The sequence below is a fragment of the Stegodyphus dumicola genome, chromosome X2 (genome assembly GCF_044657685.1).
Source record: "Stegodyphus dumicola isolate Sdum_Otavi_A_Nest chromosome X2, ASM4465768v1".
NCBI classification, from domain to species: domain Eukaryota; kingdom Metazoa; phylum Arthropoda; class Arachnida; order Araneae; family Eresidae; genus Stegodyphus; species Stegodyphus dumicola.
The window spans coordinates 197,974,833-197,994,734 of NC_140781.1; the positions used below are offsets into that span (position 1 = coordinate 197,974,833).

The 19,902-nt window shown below is 31.8% G+C and overlaps 1 protein-coding gene across 2 annotated transcripts in view; it reads right to left on the reverse strand.

Annotated features, from left to right (window-relative positions):
• Nucleotides 1-610: 610 nt before the first annotated feature.
• The window catches only part of ics (ras suppressor protein 1), a 73,441-nt gene continuing 54,149 nt past the window's right edge, over nt 611-19,902 (reverse strand). For both annotated transcript variants that reach the window (XM_085809402.1, XM_035360049.2), the window contains one exon: nt 611-8,279. In XM_085809402.1, the coding sequence (XP_085665528.1) occupies nt 8,140-8,279 (140 nt within the window). In that variant the 3' untranslated portion in view covers nt 611-8,139. The remainder of the gene's footprint in view (nt 8,280-19,902) is intronic.

Consider the following 19,902-nt stretch of genomic DNA (forward strand, 5'->3'; position numbering starts at 1 on the left):
AAATTCTAGTAAAATAACCATACATACATTAAAAATTGAGGTATGAATACCATTAAATTGGTATCTTTCCCAAGCAAAATAAGCATACACTTCCACTAAAGCAATCTCAAGACTTTTATACCAAACATCTAAAATTAAGATTTGGTGACAAAACGCTGTTCGACTGGTTCAATTAATAATTATCTCATTCCTGTAGAAATAACATTATGCTAAACTTTACTATCAGCCTGTCCATAAATTCAAAGTGTGGAATTACCATATAGAATAATATTGTAAGGTGATTTCTAGTATCACATTTTATCATCATTATATCACGAAAACACTCCATTATAAATATGTTTAATTTTTTTTAAGAATTTCTTAAAGTACGAAACAAAGTTCTTAAAAGGCATGTAAGCCTTTGTTTTACCACTGCATTCTCTGATAATCATTAGCAAAAGCCTTGATACCAGATAATCTTATAAAAAAATATCAAATTTCTATTTGTATGTCATTTCTGACTTAAATGTATGCATCCAAATATATGCCTAGATTCATAATTTTGTGGCCACAGACAATATCACATTAATAGAAATCCATAAGTCAATTCTTATTTATGAGTCAATGCAAATGGATTAAAAATTAAACAATTTATTTTGGCACATATATACACTTCTTTCTCACATGAGATTCTGTACATCTGCCATAAAATAAACAGAATACTACATACTTTCATTTCATAAAAAAATGCAACAGAACCTGAATTCTGTACATCTGCCATAAAATAAACAGAATACTACATACTTTCATTTCATAAAAAACAATGGTAAGTTCACAAACACAAGTCTAAATTTTAAAACTATATTACTGCACAACAGCACTTAGCTTTCCTGCATTTTTATTGCACACTATGTATTTTTGCTCTTAGAAGACATAATTCAAGATTCATTCTTTTATTAAAAGTAATAATGCTCAAAAAAGATTAAAAAATGTATATTTTAATCAGTGGTATGATTACTAAATATTAATCTTTCCTCTTCCATTTCTCATATAACTAATCCTGCAATTTGGGGCCATTTTTAGAAAAACAAATTGTCTATCATTTATGTTTATAAACTCAACATATCAGAGTTTAAATGAATGAACTACTTAGTCTAATAATACATTCATTTTTGTTTTTTAACTCTGGAACAGAATATATTTCACTTTGTCCCTTCATACTATATCTCTAAATATTTCAAATATGAAATATTTCACAAAATGTTGACCAATACAAAAATAAATAAAGCACTTAAAAAATATTTGTTACCCATCTGTAACAATAAATATAATTAGATGAAGTCAACTAATAATAAAATTAAATTTAAAAAAAAAAAAAACTTCTAACTAAAGCTCAAAATGTTCCAACAGTCAATATGTGCTGTTTTTTTGCATAAAACTGAATGTTAAAAAAAAAAAAAAAAAAAAGCAATACAAATGTCAAAAACAAAGAGTGGTTATACATTTTCTGTTTTCCAAGAACTTGAACAGTTCTCTTAATATAGCAGATTTGACATTTGAAATAAGACGAATTATTTTAGTTGTCATTAATATAAGCTTATCTTCTATGAAACACGGTGAGAGTTAATACGTAAATGGGCCCAATACTTCAGAATGTAGAAATTTTTAATTATTCTTCAAAATATATTTCTTCAGTTCATAAAACACTCCTGCAACAGAACCTGGAAATTATAAAATGACACTATTTCTGAAAAAGGAGGGAGGTACTTCTAATAAATCTGCAATTACAAGAGATTCTACAGCAAAAGCCATGAATCTGCCTGAATTTCTACAGCCTTTCACATAAAACCTTACATGAATAACACTTTCCACTTTAAAATAAAATTAATATATCAACGAAATACCAAATCAAACTTAAGAAAAATTGTGGAAAAGTTTTGACTACTAAACTAGCTTACAAATGCGGTCATAAATTAACATTTTACATATAACAGAGATTACATTCAAAGAGAAGTTGCCATGCTATGTAAGATGGTTTGCAAAGGCTGCCTATAAAGTCAATGGAGCTTGAGTATTAAATCCAAAAAAAGGCATACACATTTGTTATTTTAGTGTGTGCATAGAATGGAGCATTGAAAATCTTTCAACCCAAAAGTCCTGTCAGTGGCAAGGGCTGAAGGATAAGAAACCAAAGGATTCTCAATAAAAATTGGAATTACACTTAAGTAGATAGCCATTGTGTATTTTGCATAGCTGCATCATAAAATTCAATCCAAAAATTTTCAGGAAAATGGAAAAGCTTTATCAGAGTATATAAAATTTATTAATAATTTCACATGAATTTTTAAACAGGAAGAAACTACTATGGAAACAGACAAGATGGAATAAAATAGTACTCAACTTTTCTTATGCATAATGCATTAACCCTTTGACATGCACAATATTATTTTTATAATTTTTTTAGCTAAAAACTCTTGCCCATTGTTCTGTGGGTGGTGGTCGCGCTGACTTTGAAATTTACTGATGTAGTAGGAAAAAAAACACTTGCCATTTTCCACAAGCGTTTCCAATAAATGACGAAATTTATGGATTTTAAAAAAGTGTATGTAAGAATTACATTATATATCATTTTTTTACATTATTTTACAAAGTAAATCATCAGAAAAAAATTTAAAAAATAAACATTTATGTAATTTTTCTATAGCAGTGAAAATATAAGTACCTACATAATAAGGACATTTGGATAAATGGATTAAAAACTCAATAAAATAAGGATAAAAAAGAACTCTGTGTTTTTTTTTTTAATTTCAAAGAACAAATTTTTTTTGTGACAATATTCAAAGCATGTTTTCTCTCTTTGGTACATGCATAGACACACATTGCACGTTTCACACATACATCTTGTCCTATGAGGTTTCTTCTTTGTGCTACAAAATGTACACTGCCTGGATTTAAATTTCACTGGTATATGTCCAGAATTATTTAGTTTCTTTTCATCTGGCACATGAAATTTGTGGTTTTTTATGTTAATTGGGGGGGGGGCTTGGTCTTTTTGGCTTTGTACAGATTGTTCGTTTCCCATTCAAACTTATTTTCTTCGTATTTCGTCCCAAAATATTCAGAAAATATTTCTAATTTAAATAAAACTTTTACGCAGTTTCTATTTTTAATTATAGCAAAGTATATTTACATTAAATTTAAACCACAGGAAATAATTTATAAAATCACAATACTAGCTTGGGGAGCAAGTGTGTTGATGTCAGAGAAAAGTATTTGGAAAAGAAATACCTTTTTACTGGGCAGGTGCATGTATTGTTTAGTGATAAAATAACTCTGGGGTTTCAAAGCCCTTTATCTATATCCGGGTAAAAATAAACATTCCTATTTGAAAAGCAAGCGAACGCCATTGAAAAGCAAATGCCAGTGGTTTCAAGGCGTGACCACCGAGCCTCTAGAGGATTGTAACACAGCGGTCGCGCCCTGAAACCACATAGCAAATGCCATACATATAGAGGATTTTTTTATATATGCAGTTTAATTACTGCAATTTTTTATTGTTTATGATAGAAATCATGATATGCGATGACTAACTTTTGAAATTTAAAGTTGTTTATATTAATAAAAGGAAGTTATTTTGTCTCATCAAAAACGAATTTTAAAAGCATCCGATCTGAAATATTAATACCCAAAACATATATGATTCTACAGTCATTTTGTGTTATTTAGATGTAAAAGATCAGTAATCAATTCATTTTCACTCAAAAATTTCGGAAAAAAGAGAAGAAAAAAAATTCAGAAAATGGTGGTTTCAGGGCGCAACCACCGCGCATCAAAGGGTTAAAGAACCTTGGAAATTTCAATCCACAGAAACACTGACACAAAGATTACATATCTCTGAAGAAATTCACATAATCGTCCTGCTTAGATGACTCAAGTAATAAATCTCTAAATACAAGAAATGATAAGGAAAATAATCTACTTTATACACAGAAACAATTAAGAGAGATTTTTCATAAATGGCTAGTGTAAAAATTTAATTAAGGATGCTAATATGAAGAAGCTGCAATCAAAATATTGTACAATAGAGATATATACAGCATTGCCACTCAAACAGGAGAATGAAATTCCCTGACTTTCCCAGTTGTGTTTCAAGAAAATTCCAGGCTATACGCATACTGTGCTGAGGGTAAATTATTTATGGCACCACTTGAAAACACAAAAATTTGCCAATTACATATGACTTTTATAACTATAATAGGAGTGGTTTTCTCCACTGAGGATTGAGATTAGAATCCGCCCAGTCGGTATTTAAAAATGTCTTTTCTGCAGACATTTTGAAGCTAAAGGAAGAAAGAAATCTATTTAATGATATTTTAAAATTAATTCAAGTATTTTATATTTATTTAGCAGCATACATATGTAAAAAATATAAGCACTAAATTTTGTGAAGGTATGTCATATTACGGCTAGAATTAATTTCACGAGTATGCCAGAGAAAATTGCCTGAAATTTGAAAGTATTATTAGCTAATAATAAATAAATTTAGAAGAAAAGAGGACACGTTAAATTATACGAATAACATTAAAATAAAGTTAATTACTCAAGGGTTAAAAACTGAATTACAGAAATCAACGGTATTTTGGCAAATACAGATATATTACATGGTTAACCTAAATGACTGATTATAATTTTTTTTATTTTACTACACAATGGCAAATAAGAATTTAAGAAATAAGAAAGGGTTTAAAAGATTTTTTATATGAGAATGGAGGGGGGGATTAACTTTGGATCAACATGCACTGCACATGCGAATCTCTGGATTCTTGAGGTTACTGGAAACCAAAGATACTGGAAATTTGCTTTGCCTTTCTAAAAGACAATCTGATTGGCACTGCGAAAACTAGTTCTATGCCAGCTGTCTGAATGATGCTCAAACGATACATGATTCACCAAGAAAGTGATTGCTTCTTATCAAAAGCACGTATGTATCAAGCTACGTATAGTGTTGACAAGAGTGGCACTCTGTTGCATAATTTTTTTACAAGAACATTCCACTGCCTTCAGCAGCAGCTTTCTTCACTTCTTGAACTATCTGTGAGCTAGAGGAAACTTGTGCAAGGCTTTTATTAAAATTTGTCTAATTTGTGAACCACCTGTCTTTCTCCAAATCTGTGATTAGAACATAGTTAGATACCTTACAACTAATTAATTCTATGTTAAAATCAAAAGAATTTCAAGCATGAATGATTGAAAAAAAAGAATAAATTTCAAAAATTACAGCAAGAAAAATTATTGAACTGCTTTACAATGTCTGTGTCAAATTATTGCACCATAAATAATTAATATGCAGCATTATAAAATAAAAAACGAAAATGGTGAAGAGTTCAACAATTTTTAATGTTTGTTAGAATGAATAGCGAAGGAAAAAATGTGCGGCAATTTCTGGCATAAACTGTGCCCCATAATTAAAACTTTCTATTTTATATAATTTCTGTGCTATTTTGTGATATTTTACTTTTTTCATAATTTTCATAGCTCACCAGTATATAGAACTCTGATTAGTAAGAATAATAATAAATCTTTTACACTAACCACAGATGAGTAGAAAACACCATCAGATTTGAAGAAACCAAATTATAGAATTGTCATTTAATCTAATGCACAGAAGTTGGAGAATTGATGGAAAATCAAAGATGATGGACTTGCACCTAAATCCCTTTTTTGTAAGATAGTGTACTGAAAAATTTAAATGATATGACAAGCTACTTTAAAATGATGGGTTTGCAAACACTATGTAAGTTGAAAAATCTTTTCTTCTTTGTAACAAGTACTGAAAATATATTGCAAAGGGTAACTAATCAGTTTATCATTTCAAATGTTTAGATAATATTAATAAAATGAAAAATGAATAATCTTGCAATAAACACTGATTGGATAATAGTTAATGTCACACTACAACCCACAAGAACAATCTTGTACAATATGAATAATAGTGAGTAGTAATAAATAATATACTTAAGGTGTAACAAATTACTACTCAAGGCAAATCTACATAAAGTCTAAAAAGTTGACTCAATGTAAGAACAATAAGCGAAATATATAACATATATACACACTGTAATAAGTGTGATAAGCAAAATGCCAAATTTGGTAGTTCTTTTGATATTAAAAAGAATAAGAAATTATTTAAATATACTTTAAATGCAAAAACCCTCTTATTTACATACATTAGAAATTTAAGATCTTTTAACAAAATAATTTCAGTTTTCAGAAATATATAATTTAATGGCATCAGACCTGATGAAAACTTTCCTCTCTCTCTCTATATATATATATACAGTAACACATTATTATAAAAATAGTCATTTACAATTGTATGAAAGTACACAGCACCAGTAAAATCTTTTTGGTTTATAATAAAATACTTGATTTATTCCTAATGCTATCTTTGCAATGTTTACATAAAGGGAATTTTCCCCTGATATAAAAAGCTTCATTCAGTGCTAAATATGGCACACAACACATTTATTTCTTATACATATGAAACTTGATTAATTACTCGTATCTAACACTTAATTCTAGTTGCAACCATTTGAAAATATTTTTCTCAACTATAGTTCAAAGCTTTGAAAAGTCAATTTCTTAAACTTATATAGCAATTACTATTAAAAATGTTATGGCAAAGCATCAACATGAAACAATTCTTAGCAGTAATGGAAAGCTACAACACCAGATAAATATAAGAAGCATTAACATAAATAACACTCTAAAATAAAGCAAAATTTTGTAAATAACAACAGGTTATGATGATTGTTTTCAAACACCAATTGTGAAAAATACATTTTATTGCAGGGCATGACTATTTAAATCACAATAACCAGCTACAATTTAACAAACATATATACTTTTTTTAAGTTTAGGGGGTGAGAAAGAGCTGATACAGATGACAGAGAAATATGCCAGCTTGAAATTTAAAATTTGTTAAAAATAAAAAGTTATACTGATGCTAGTTTTAGAGTAAAATGTAAAAATGCACACAGCTTTTCTATAAAACTGTCAGTATAAGACTATATTTTGCCCTATTGCAAAATCTGAACACATATTTAATTTTATATAGTAACATTTGATATATAATTCTTCATACATAATTGAATTAAGCTAACACAGAAGTACATAAATTAGGAATGTAAAACTTAAAATCATGATCAGATTTAAACAGAAAAATGTTCCACTGAAAACAAAACGGTATCTGCAACATGATAAAGAATTAGCCAGTGAATTTACCTCAGCTAAATCATGAATAAACAAACTTAGCTTGCTAATAAGGAAAAAATAAACAATATCTAAGAGCTGCTCTGAGCATTATATTTAAATACTGAGTGGTTAACACATCTCTTTAATATACCTTCCTTTCTCATTTGTATATAAAACTCAAATATGCTGTAGTTAAATATATGTTATTACTGTTTCATTACTTTTGATATTAAGATTTCAAACATTTAAAAAGTGAGAGTCAAAACAATTTCAAATGGAAAAAAAAAAAAAAAAATTAATACACAACACTAAAGCTCTCATCATACTTGACTTATTTAGTAAATGAAATTATGCAAGTAACATTATATTTTCTAAGGATTATTAAATAACTTATTTCTGTTCAATTTTTTTAAAATGTACGCAAGTTTGTAGCATGATAATTATACTGTCATCTGAACATACGCATCAAGAGCTTTTCAATTATATAACTGCAATCCCTCACAAAATATGAATATGGCAGTGTATAAATAAAAATATATCATGAAATAGTTCTCAACAGTTTAGCAAAAATATTTTATAAAAAAAAAAAATATATATAAAATATTTACAACTTTATCAGTCATATACTTAAAATGAATATTTTGAGTATGGTGAAATGTGAATTATAAAACTTCAGAGTTCCTAACTTAGCAATTCGAAGTTGAGGCAAAAGATAATTCTAAGAAGTGAGATAAATGTCAGTTTCAACCGTTTTAAGATAATGTCAATTCCTTCTGACATTCATCTACTATGAGAAATGTTAACTTTCATATGCTGGAAGTCAAAGAAATGCAAAATGGATGGCAAGAAAGTACAATGTTACAAAGTTCATGTACAAAATATGAATAAATGAGAAAAGGCAAAATTTCATGCTTTAGTTAGCTGATCAAATTTACATCGATAACACATTTTGATTTCAATTGTTGTCCCTCTTTCGACTGATTTTCTTTGACTTGTCATTTTCTTTTGGAGGAGGGGATCTTCCAGGCTGCTGACGACTAAATAAACTAAAATAAAATACATTGATATAATAGCAATTTATCAGTAAGCATAGTTAATCATCTAGTCTTCAGCTTAATAGATTAACAATATACTATAATGCAATAAGAACAGCATATTATTGTTTGCAATAATGATAATATACTACATAGTAATATCTATTTCAAAGTCTTAAATAAATCAACAGGAGTTAAACTGTATAATACTTTTCAATCTTAAAATTACACACTTATTTAAACTTTTGGAAGAGAAAGAAAATCAGTTCTCATCTGATTTCTCTCAAGTAATTTATGTTCTACATATTTATAATCCAAAAGTGCAAAGTAAAACAATGAATTAAAAAAAAAGTATGCTTTATAACATACTGCAATGTTATCAAACAAAGCAAATACAACAGAACTAATAATAGATATTTTATCCTCCAGCATGTTTCCTTCACTGAAAATGCAGTAATCTTTGATTATAAAAGCCTTAAATAGGTATTAACCCAGGAGCGCACACACTCTTTTGAGTTACATGAGCGCATACTTTAGGTCCAAAAGACCCGGTTCGTGTTTCTTTGAAGAAAAAACTTACTCTTCAGGTTAAAGTGTTACATTTATGCAAAAATTTTATCATCAAACTTAAAAATATGCAAATTATAAATATTAAAATTTTTTATATTTTTTATGAAACAAAATTTTTAAAGTAATAGAAAAACGAATTATATTAATATAGAATTTATTAGGAATTCATTTTATCATTATCAGGTTAATTCAGGTTTATTAGGAATATACTGCTTGAAAGCACATCTTCCTCTGAAAGCTTCAAGTTTATCATCAATTGTTCTCATCATTAGTACGAACACACTAACAGTGTAATATTTCTTACAGTTATTCACAAAATCTTCAAAAAACTCTCTTATAGGTGCAATTCTTTCTTGACGATGTGACCTCCTATGTCATCAAAATCCACAATTGATGCACACCAATTACTTTGTACTAACTGATTTCTGAATTCGTAGCTTGTAAAGCCCTACAATTAATTCTCAGCACAACCTGATTATGAAAGCTCAACAGCAATTTACAAAGTTTGCAATTTTAAAGGTGTTGCTTTGGGATGGAATCTCACAACTGGTATCATCTAAATGTCTATTAAATCACTTTACGGCCAAAATCATCATTGCAGTGATAGTAATATTCATCCTTCCTGTGCAATATGCATAGGTATTTACCATAGCATGAGAATAAAAACATGAACTCTTTCGCCAAGACTCACGTGCTACTTCCTTCTCACCTTTTTCTGCCTGTTCGTGGTCGATGTCTGATGTTGGATTGTGCGAGTAAAAGTTTAAATATTTAGCCTCTTGCAAGATATTCTTTCCTTTTTTAAATGTTAAAGTTGGTTTTAAATGTTAGCTGAAATTTGTGATTTTTACGCTTTCCTAATGACTTTTTGATGAACTCTAAGGCTATCGCACGGCGGTTTGTTTCGGAAGAAAAACTGTTTGGAACAATTTTTCTGCTTTGTCACAACAGCCAATCACCATACATCGCTTTGAGGTTAACACAGGGAAAACTGGTTCCCCATTACAAACAAGCTAATAGCTGATTGGTTGAAAACGAACAACTTGCAATTTTTTTTGGAAAGGAAGGAAAAAGTCGCACGTCTTTCTTTCAATAGTAAACTAGTGAAAAAAATTGTCCGAAACAGTTGTTCGAGTTAAACAAACTTTGTGTGATACGGGCTTAATGGTGATAAAACATCGCGATGTTTGGTGACCTAAAGTAAGAACTGCGTGTATACTTTGCAGCTATACCTACCTGCCTTGACACTGCACTGGTTCCAATTTCACCCATGTATTTTGTATGGATGATGCTTATCTGGCTTCTCTCCAGAACTTATCCAAAATGAGGAATGCTGCAGTTTTGCGTACTGCTTAAGGAAGTTTTTAAGCAACCTGGATAGATTTTGTGATTTCACGGCAGTATTATGTTAGTACAAATGATTCTCAAGAATATTTTGGTGAAGGTTTCCGTCAATGTGTGTCGGTGTCGAAAATGGATCACCTTTTTAAATTATCAGCTTTTCAGTGCCGGGAAGATTAAATTAATTTTTTTGGGATTTTTTTTTTTTTTTTAAATCTGTAAGTGCTTTTAAAATAAAAACGATTTTTAACTGATAATTTTATTGGACTTTTAATTTCTTAGAATATCTTTAAATTGTATTTTTTGAAGATAATTTATCATATATTCTTGGCATTCACTGGCCTCAGTTTTTCCTTATTGATAATGTTGTGTACAGTGTATTTTTACGAGGTGAATATTTTGCATTTTGTTAAGTCTCAAATTTTTCATTCTCGTGTGTATCCCTGATGGTGATAGATCTATCCTTTATACCATGCTTTAGTATTGATGTTTTTGTGTTTGCCATTAGAATCATACAGCTTCTTTAAATTTAACAGTCATGTCATGTAACGAAAATTCAACTGATGATTTTCGAACTGAAAATATAGCAGCCACGCAGGTATCGCATGTTTCAGTAGAACTACTGCCTTTTTGGAAAACAATTCCTCCTCCATTATGGTTTGTTATATTAGAATCACAGTTTTCCCTTTCCAATGTAACTTTGGATTTAACAAAATTTAACTATGTTGTTTGTCATGACGTGATGACCATGCATGTGCAGTTTAGCTGAATGGCCTGCAACGCCTCTCTCTCATGTGACTTAATAGAGAAGAGTAGTTAGTAGTGAAGTAACGAAGGCAACCCGCTGTATGCCAGCGTGATGATAAACGTCATTCTATTTTTGTGTTAATCGTTTTGTTCTTGTTTTGCATGTGTTAATAAAGTCTTTGTGCTGTTAAATGTTTTGTTTTATGCAATGCCCACATTACGATACTTCTACATTAGGAATTAAATGTATATCCAGAACCTACATGCCCAAGAAGCAGAATATGACAGTGATGCCAGAAAAGGAGGATATGTCATTCTTCAAAGTTAACGAGTAAATGCATAAATGAGTCTTCAAAAAGGTAAGAAGTACTTTGTTCAATTTATTTTGTGGTAAAGTGAAATTCAAGGTTACAGAAATGGCTGAAGAGCTAACGAAATCTAAGAAAGAACAGAAAGTTATTCGTTCAGCCTTTACTAAAGTAACAAATTCTACTGAATCATTAATTGCAGCCGGTAACTTTGAACACCTAGAAGAATCACTGGAAATGTTAAAAGTAAAAGCTATTTCTTTGAGAGCATTAGATGAAAAAATTAAAACTCTGACTTGATGTTAATAACATTGAAACCGAAGTCGGAAGTGCCTTGGAATACGAAGAAAAGATTGTGAAATGGAGTTTTAGAGGCACAAAATTATTGAAAGAAAAAAGAAATAGCAATAATTCACTAGTTTCTAATAGTTCTTCTAATGATAGTAACAATTTATCTACTTCTGGTGTTGATAAAAGTTCTGATTATAATGTTAAATTGCCAAAGATTATGATTGATAAATTTTATGAAATGCTGAAGTGTGGCAAACATTTTACAATTCTTTTGACACTGCAATAAATCAAAATGAAAAACTACTAAAGTGGATAAATTTAATTACCTGTTAGGCAGTGCAGCTTTAAACACGATAGAAAGTTTTTCTTTATCGCCAGAAAACTACGACGAAGCTTTTAAAATTCTTAAAGACAGATATGGTCTCCTTATTAATTGTTACTTAAATTTATGACCTGTCCGAAGTTCTAATGATATTAATCCTTTGAGAGAATTATATGACACCTGCAATCTACATGTAAGGTCACTAAATTCAATAGGAATCAAAACCGAATCATACGGAAATTTACTGTACCCTTTATTAATGAAATGTGTACCTCAGGATATAACGCTTGATTTTGCTCATCAAAATGCAGATAAGGAAAATTTTAATGTCGACGATGTTATGAAATTTCTAAAACAGGAAATTGAAAGTCGTGAACGAATTAATTTTATTCTAAGAGTTATGCTGATTCTCTCGAAAAGCATTCTCAACCCAATGAAAAGCGAAACAACTTCCACACTCGGAATTCATTAAACGCCAACAAATTTAGTGCCAGCTATTCCCCTAATGTAAGCAAATTGCAGCTGTTCAAACGTTTCCTTGCATATTTTGTGAAAGCGGAAATCATGTTTTGGAAAAATGCTTTATATCCCTGGAAGAAAGAAAAAAAAAAAAAAAAAGTTTAAAAGCTTCTAATCAGTGCTTTCTTTGTTTTGAAAGGAACTGTAGAACAAAAAATTGTCCTTCTCAATTAAAATGCTCAAAATGTAATTCTAAGTATCATAATATATTGTTGCATGAAGATAAGGAAAAGGTTGCTAAGGAAGAAATTAAGAATAATTCTAACACCGTAACAGCAAAGATTTCTTCTAAATATTTTACTGTGAATCAAAAAGTTAAGGAATTAATAGATGACTTGCCAACTGTTAAACTTATATGTGATGGTAAATTAATTAATGCAGTAGCAGATAAAGGCACACAATTAACCGTTGTCAAGGCTGATATTGTACCCGAAAAATACCGTACGCCACATGGAAGTGTTATCCCCACGTCAGCTTTCGGACAATCTTTAAAAGCTCCTCTTATTAACCTACCTTTAGTAATGTATTCTGAAGATGATAAACTGTGTCACCTATTTTTATAACATGTGCATTGGTGGATAAGTTATGTAATGATTTACTCTTGCCGTTAAGTGCTTTTAATCAGCTAAGTGGAGATGATAAACGAAAGTTTAATTTTGAATGCAAAAATGTAAACATTACTAATGATAGTTTCGTTGAAATGCATTTTGATGAAACTGAAAATTTTGACGAAATACTTAACCATGATAGGGAAAAACTAATTAATGAAAAATGTAATGAAACTGTTAAGAAAATGATAGAATGTTGTGCTCTTGTATATGAAGATACAGGTAAGGTTGATTCCAAAGGTAGCACGAGACACGATCAATGTGTTTCTGATTCAGAACTGTTTCGAGTTCAACAAATGAATGACCCGTCTTTAAAAACATGCTGGCAAAATGCTAAGAACGGAAGTACTAACTTTAATTGTTATTGACAACTTCTTTTTGTATCATAAAGTTTTAGAAGAAAGAGTTCACCAGTTAGTCATTCCTAAAGAAATAAGAAAACAAATTTTGGACTTAGCTCATTCTAGCTTATGGGGAAGTCACCTGCGAACAAAGAAGACAGCTGAACGTTTGAGATGTTCCTTCTATTGGCCTGAAATCAAGAAAGATGTAAATCAATATTGCAATACTTGTACTTCTTGTCAACTTCAAGCGAAAAAGCGTCCCTTTGATGAAGTTCCGATTATGCCAGTAACACATCCTAAAGCACCATTCCAGGTAATTAATGTGGATATCCTCGGACCTGTAGAGCCAAGCTGTAGAGATTATAAATATGTTCTGTGTGCTGTTGATTTATGTACAAGATGGCCCGAAGCGATACCATTGACGAATTTGAATGCCAAAGCAACATGCAATGCGTTGTTGCAAATCTTTACATGCACAGGAATCCCTCAGACTGTTGCTTCGGATCAAGGAACTAATTTTACTGCTTCGTAGACTCAAGAGTTTTTGAAAAGGATCGGATCATCCCCAAGGTTCTCGACTCCTTATCATCCAAGTTCAAATGGCCTTGTAGAAAGATTTAATGCTGTTTTAAAGGGAATGATACATCATACCATTAGGGAACATTCCAAAGATTGGGAGAAACATCTACCATACTTACTTTGGGCTTATCGAGAAGTTCCTAATGCTACGACTGGTGTTAGTCCTTTTCAGATGCTTTATGGAAGACGTCCTAATGGCGCTTTATCTATCCTGAAGACGTCATGGACTGATGAAACTCCTGTTCCTCATGGACAGTTAAGCTCAGTTACTGATTATCTGAATGATTTGAAGATGAAATTGGAAAAAGCTGCTGAATACACAGGACTTACAGATGTTGGAAAGCAACAAGCTTATGCATTCTACAATAACCATAAGACTCGTCATAAAGAATTCAAGGAAGGTGACAAGGTTATAGTTTTAATCCCTGATAGTCAAAACAAAGTTTATGCCAGATGGACGGGACCTGCTACGATCATCAAAAAGCATATTGATTATAGTTACATAGTACAAATGCCTGACAATTCCTTGAAGCACGTTCACACAAACAAGATATGAGAGTTCAATACCGCTGTGAATAATGTTGGTGTGATATGTGATACAGATATTGATTTTGGCGAAGTTGAATACATTCCAAGAATTGTTCCATGGAAAGCAAATGAAGAATGTGATATTACGCACCTTGAACCGCATAAGAGGAAAGAACTTATGGAGATTTTAAGAAGACATAAGAACCTAAGAGCTGGTATTCCAAAAGTCGCCAATGTTGGAGAACATAACATCAAACTAAAGCCTGGAAATATGCCAAAAAAACAGAAACCGCATCGAATACCTGAAGTTCTAAAAAATGAAGTTGATCGACAAATGGATGAGCTATTACAGCTAATCGTTGAATCAGAAAGTAAATATGTGCATCCAGTAGTTTATGTGTCAACAAAATGGAACGGTAACATTATGTGTAGACCAAAAGCCTATGCCGAGTTTACTGATGATGTGACTTAATATGATTATATTTTCCAGTGAGTGAAGAATGATGTTACGAACTATGAACTATAAGACATTTTGACTAAGTTTGAACATTTTTTTTAGAGCTAAAATGCTAAACTTTTGATTTTTTCCCCCTAACGTTATGTAATATGCTTAAAGATTTAGTCAGGGTTCCCTAAAATATTATGATTAATTTGTATTGTCTTGTTTATATGATAACTGCTTATATGATTATGATTATGTGAAAGATTTAAGTTTGAAAAGTTAATTGAATGTTACATCTTTTAAATGAATAAGATTACTGGATTTATGTTGAAGTAATTTTAATTTAAAATGGTAAGAATTGGTGAATTAAGTTCGAAAATTTCATGAATGTTATTTTATTTTGTTTCAAAAAATATTTATATGTATGGATCTGACAGGTCATTGAAAGACGCAATCAAATCTTTTAGAGGGGAGGTGTCCCGACGTGATGACCACGCATGCGCAATTTAGCCGAACGGCCTGCAACGCCTCTCTCTCGTGACTTTCTAGAGAAGAGTAGCTAGTTAGTAGCAAAGTAACGAAGGTAACCCGCTGTATGCCAGCGTGATGATAAACGTGGTTCTATTTTTGTGTTAATCATTTTGTTCTTGTGTTGTTAAATGTTTTGTTTTATGCAATGCCCATATTACGATACATCTACGTAAGGAATTAAATGTATATCCAGAACCTACACGCTTAAGAAGCAGAATATGAGATTGTTGCTGCTGTGGATTCTAATGTACTTAATTCTTTTAGCAATATCATTTTAAAACATCCCACTATCGTAAAATATGATATCCTAAAACAAAGGTTGTTTGCAATACATTCTGAAAGCAAAGTATTGAAAATTCATATTCTGTTGCAAGGTCTTGCACTTGACAATCAGTGGCTTTCTCAGTTGTTGATTCAATGCACGCTTTAGCAGGTGATATTATAGGTGAACCCTTGTTACGATCTTTTTAGTTTGCAAGGCTCCTTAATCACACAAAATATCTTTTGGCTGCTCTCAGTAAAGACAATTTGTGTAAATTGTCAACAGTCACTGATAAGATTACGAAGCTCGCATCTCACTCTTATGTGAATATAGCTCCCTGAGCCAAATGAATCTGCTACAACTCATTTGGAACTTCAGGTAGCAGAACTGACAAAGCAAGCTAGTGAGTTAACCTCTGCCTTAGGACGTATTGCTCGCACTCAGAAAATTAATTTTCAGTATTCATTCCAGCACAGTAAGTCACTAGAACGCACTAATCACTAACAAGAGTGAACAGATGACTTTTATTCTGTCAGTTTTGGTAAGCACGCAAGGAAATGTCAGTCTCCATTCTCCTTTCGTTCAATGGAAAATGTCAAATCGCTTGCTGGCCAGGGTGACGGTCGTAGGGTAAACTGTATTCTTTTGGCCAATCCAAAAGTATGCTCAGTGTTGTAGGCCTTCTCAGGATTTTGTTCGGCGTGAATGGAATTAAGTTTCCCACATTTGGCACTAAATGTCTTACTTTGGATTTAAATTTACGTTGCAGTTTCACTTGGTTATTTGTCACTATGGTTGAAAACCAGCCATTTTGGGGTGCTGGTTTCCTAAAAAAATATAGGTTACTTGTTGACATTGCGAATAATTGCCTTGTCGATTCAGAACTGGTTTGTTATCACATAGCAAACTGTTTCAGAGTTCATTTGATTTAGGCGTATCTGTACATTTTGGCGACTCTAAATTTGATATATTACTAGCTGAGCATCCTCAGCTCACAGTCCCTTCTTATGTAACCAACAATAATCAAACTCTGACAATTTTCCTTTATATTGACACTAAAGGTCTCCTTGGAGAGCAGAAATAACTGTGCCGTTTGTAAAATGTAAAACTGATCTAAATTCATAACCTTTGGTTAACATAGCCCAGGTCAGCAGCTGTCATCGATTTTCGATGCCTCAGATGTGGCTCATAGAGTCGTTTTGCACTCGCGATGCAAGAGCCTTCAGCCACTGCCTTTTTTCCCCCGAAAATTGACTCCAGTTAAATACTAAGTACAGCACACACGATAGAGAATTACTTGCTATCTGTGCTGTGAAGCATTTTCAACATAATTTTGAGGGACATCATCCTCTAATCAACAGTTTTATTAGACGCAATCATAAATTTCGTTTTATCTTCATTAATGATTAGGCCCATCTTTCTTGTTGCACTTTCAAGCGAGATAAAAGCCTCGACCACAGCTTGTTTTGATCGCCCAATGATATCAATCTTATTGGCGAAAGCCAGCAGTCGAATGGTTCTGTGCAAGATGGTTCCACTTGTGTTTATTCCAGAGTCTCTTATGGCCTTTTCTAAAGCTATATTAAACAGCAGGCAAGATATTGAGTCTTCATATCTTAATCCTTTCTCAGTATAAAAAGGTTCTGAAAGATATGTTGAAATTTTTATTCTACATATCACTTTTTCAAGCTATCTTTGTGAGGCTTATCAGTTTCTTCGGGATATTAAATTCTAACATTGCTTCAAGTCATTTTTCTCTGTTAATACTGTCATAGGCAGCTTTAAAGTCAACAAAGAGGTGGTACGTGTCAATGTGATATTCCAAAATTTGTTTAACCCTTTCAGGACGGGTGTCCCATATACACATTCCCTAAGAACGTCTCTTACAGCCAAGCATCCCATCCACGCACCACGAGAGATTGCATTCAGAGGACAGGCGATGCGTATACGCATTTTAAGCTGGAAAGATTTTCTGAAGGCCACTAGATGGCATCCTATGTCCATTACTTTTGAAACGAACCCAGTTTTAGGTTCATGACCTTGCGTTTGATACATTCTGCTTGACTTTGATATTTTACTCATCATCTCTTGCAAGGGTGGGGGGGAAGCATAAACAGAGGTGAGCTCTTTAAATCGCAGCGTGCTAATGAAAACATTCGCATGTTTAATTTATATCAAATTCCTTTTTTTATTCTGTTTTTTCCTTTACTATGGATGGCCTTTTAGTGTTAGTATGTGGGGTACTGTTACGTTTTGCATTGCCTTCAGATATATTTTCGTGTCTTCTCTTTTTATTTCGGAAAGCCTCACCTCCAGTCTATTATGGCGGGAAGGCGCTATTTATCAGAGGAAGAATACCCTCGTATGGTCAATGAATCATTTACTAATGCAGATGAGAGTGATGATTCATTTTCTAAAGAGTTAGAAAGTGATGCTTTTTCTAAGAGTTAGAAAGTGATGCTTTTTCTAAGAATTATAAAGTGATAAGTCTCCGTGCTTCGAGATTTACCACACTCAGCCTTCATTTTAAATTTTGTTACTTCTTATTGTAAATAGTCTTTATTGTGTTTTTTTTATTAATTTTAAACATTATTGATGGATTTTAATCAATTAAAACTTTGGAATAATTTGAACAGCGCTTCCAAAAATTATTTTACAAGATAAGCAATTTTTTAAGGATATTTTCATTTAAAATAAAGAAAAAACGTTATTAAGTGCTAATTTTAACATGAGCTCAAGTAATAATCTAAAATGATACCAAAAATTATGATGTTAGAAGCAAAACCTTTATTTTTTTCTGATTTTTTTTAATATAATTAGGCTTAGTGATGCAAAACCTCTGCCCTGTACAGTGACTGCCTTCGATTCCCTTCTGTCCCATAAGTCTTAAACAAATGTGCACCGTCGCGAAAAGGTTAATGGAATGCAATTGATCAGTTGTTTTTCCCTTCTAGAATCCACACTGGCAATTTCCAATAATATTAGAACAGAGGTGAGCTCTTTAAATTGCTTTTAACTTTTTAATTGCCAGCATAACATCATACAGAGTTGGTGGATTATGCTCCATAACCTCACATTCACAACTCATAGTAGGTAGCATGTTATAAATAGTTATCTCCTCTTCTCTATCTCTACCCAAAAGCAGACAATTAAAATATTCACACCAACAAACCAGAACTTCCATGTCTCTAGTGATTTCTACAATTTTTTTTTTTCTACAAGTTATTGTTCTGGGATTAAAATCAGCTCTGATTTTATTTATCAGCCGATAAAATTTCCTAGCTTCTTTCTGTGTTTTTAGATTTTCATTATCCTTGTATACTTCACCCAGGTACAAATGCTTTTCCTTTCTATGAATTCGCTTCTCCTCTCTTCTTAATTCCTTGTATCTTTCCTCTGCATTTCCAGCGTAATGTCTTTGAATCAATAATCTATGTGTCTCATTCTTCCTTTTTGTAATCTTACTCATTCCTCATCAAACCAATGATTACGTTTGCTTTTTTGGTATTGTATTCTCAGATGCTTCAAACCCATAGAGATTAGGCATATGAATTATATTGCTCAATTCAGTACCAACCAACAGTGTTTCTGGACCAGAAATATTGTACTTTTGCTATTAGTAAGCTGCATGTAACACATTTGGCACACTGCATGCTAAATTTCAACATAATGATCTCAAATGAATCATGTATTGTCCACTGAAAGTAGCTTATTAATTCTACAAAAGCAGTCTTCTGGGCTAAATACTGGGTGGCCATAATTAAATTGCCAGTGCTCACAGTGTTCTGTAGCGCGATCTATTTGCGAGAATGAAGCCACATTTTGTAGGAATATTAAGCAAGACGGGGGACGAAGGATTCCACGAATAAACAAATTAGTTCCAAATGTCCCCGCTAGGGAAATATTTGGCACTGTGTAATAGAAAATAGAGTGTTAACAAATGCAAATTAATACGGAATAAAATTACCTTTTATTACGCACATTTTCTGATTTAGTTCAAGTGCAATATGGCAACACTTTCAAAAAAGCGTAAAATCTACATAAACACCGATAAAGTCTCGTGATTTGCAATATCACGTATGCTGAGCAGAAGTTCTTTACTCAAATTTCATGTTACATCCATTTGCACAGTGCCAGCAGCTTGGGTTTTAAAAGGCAATGTGTTACGTTTCGAATCAATCGGATTGAAAGCTTATGTGCAATGACTCCTTCTTTAGTCGACGTGCGTTACTGGTCAAATTCT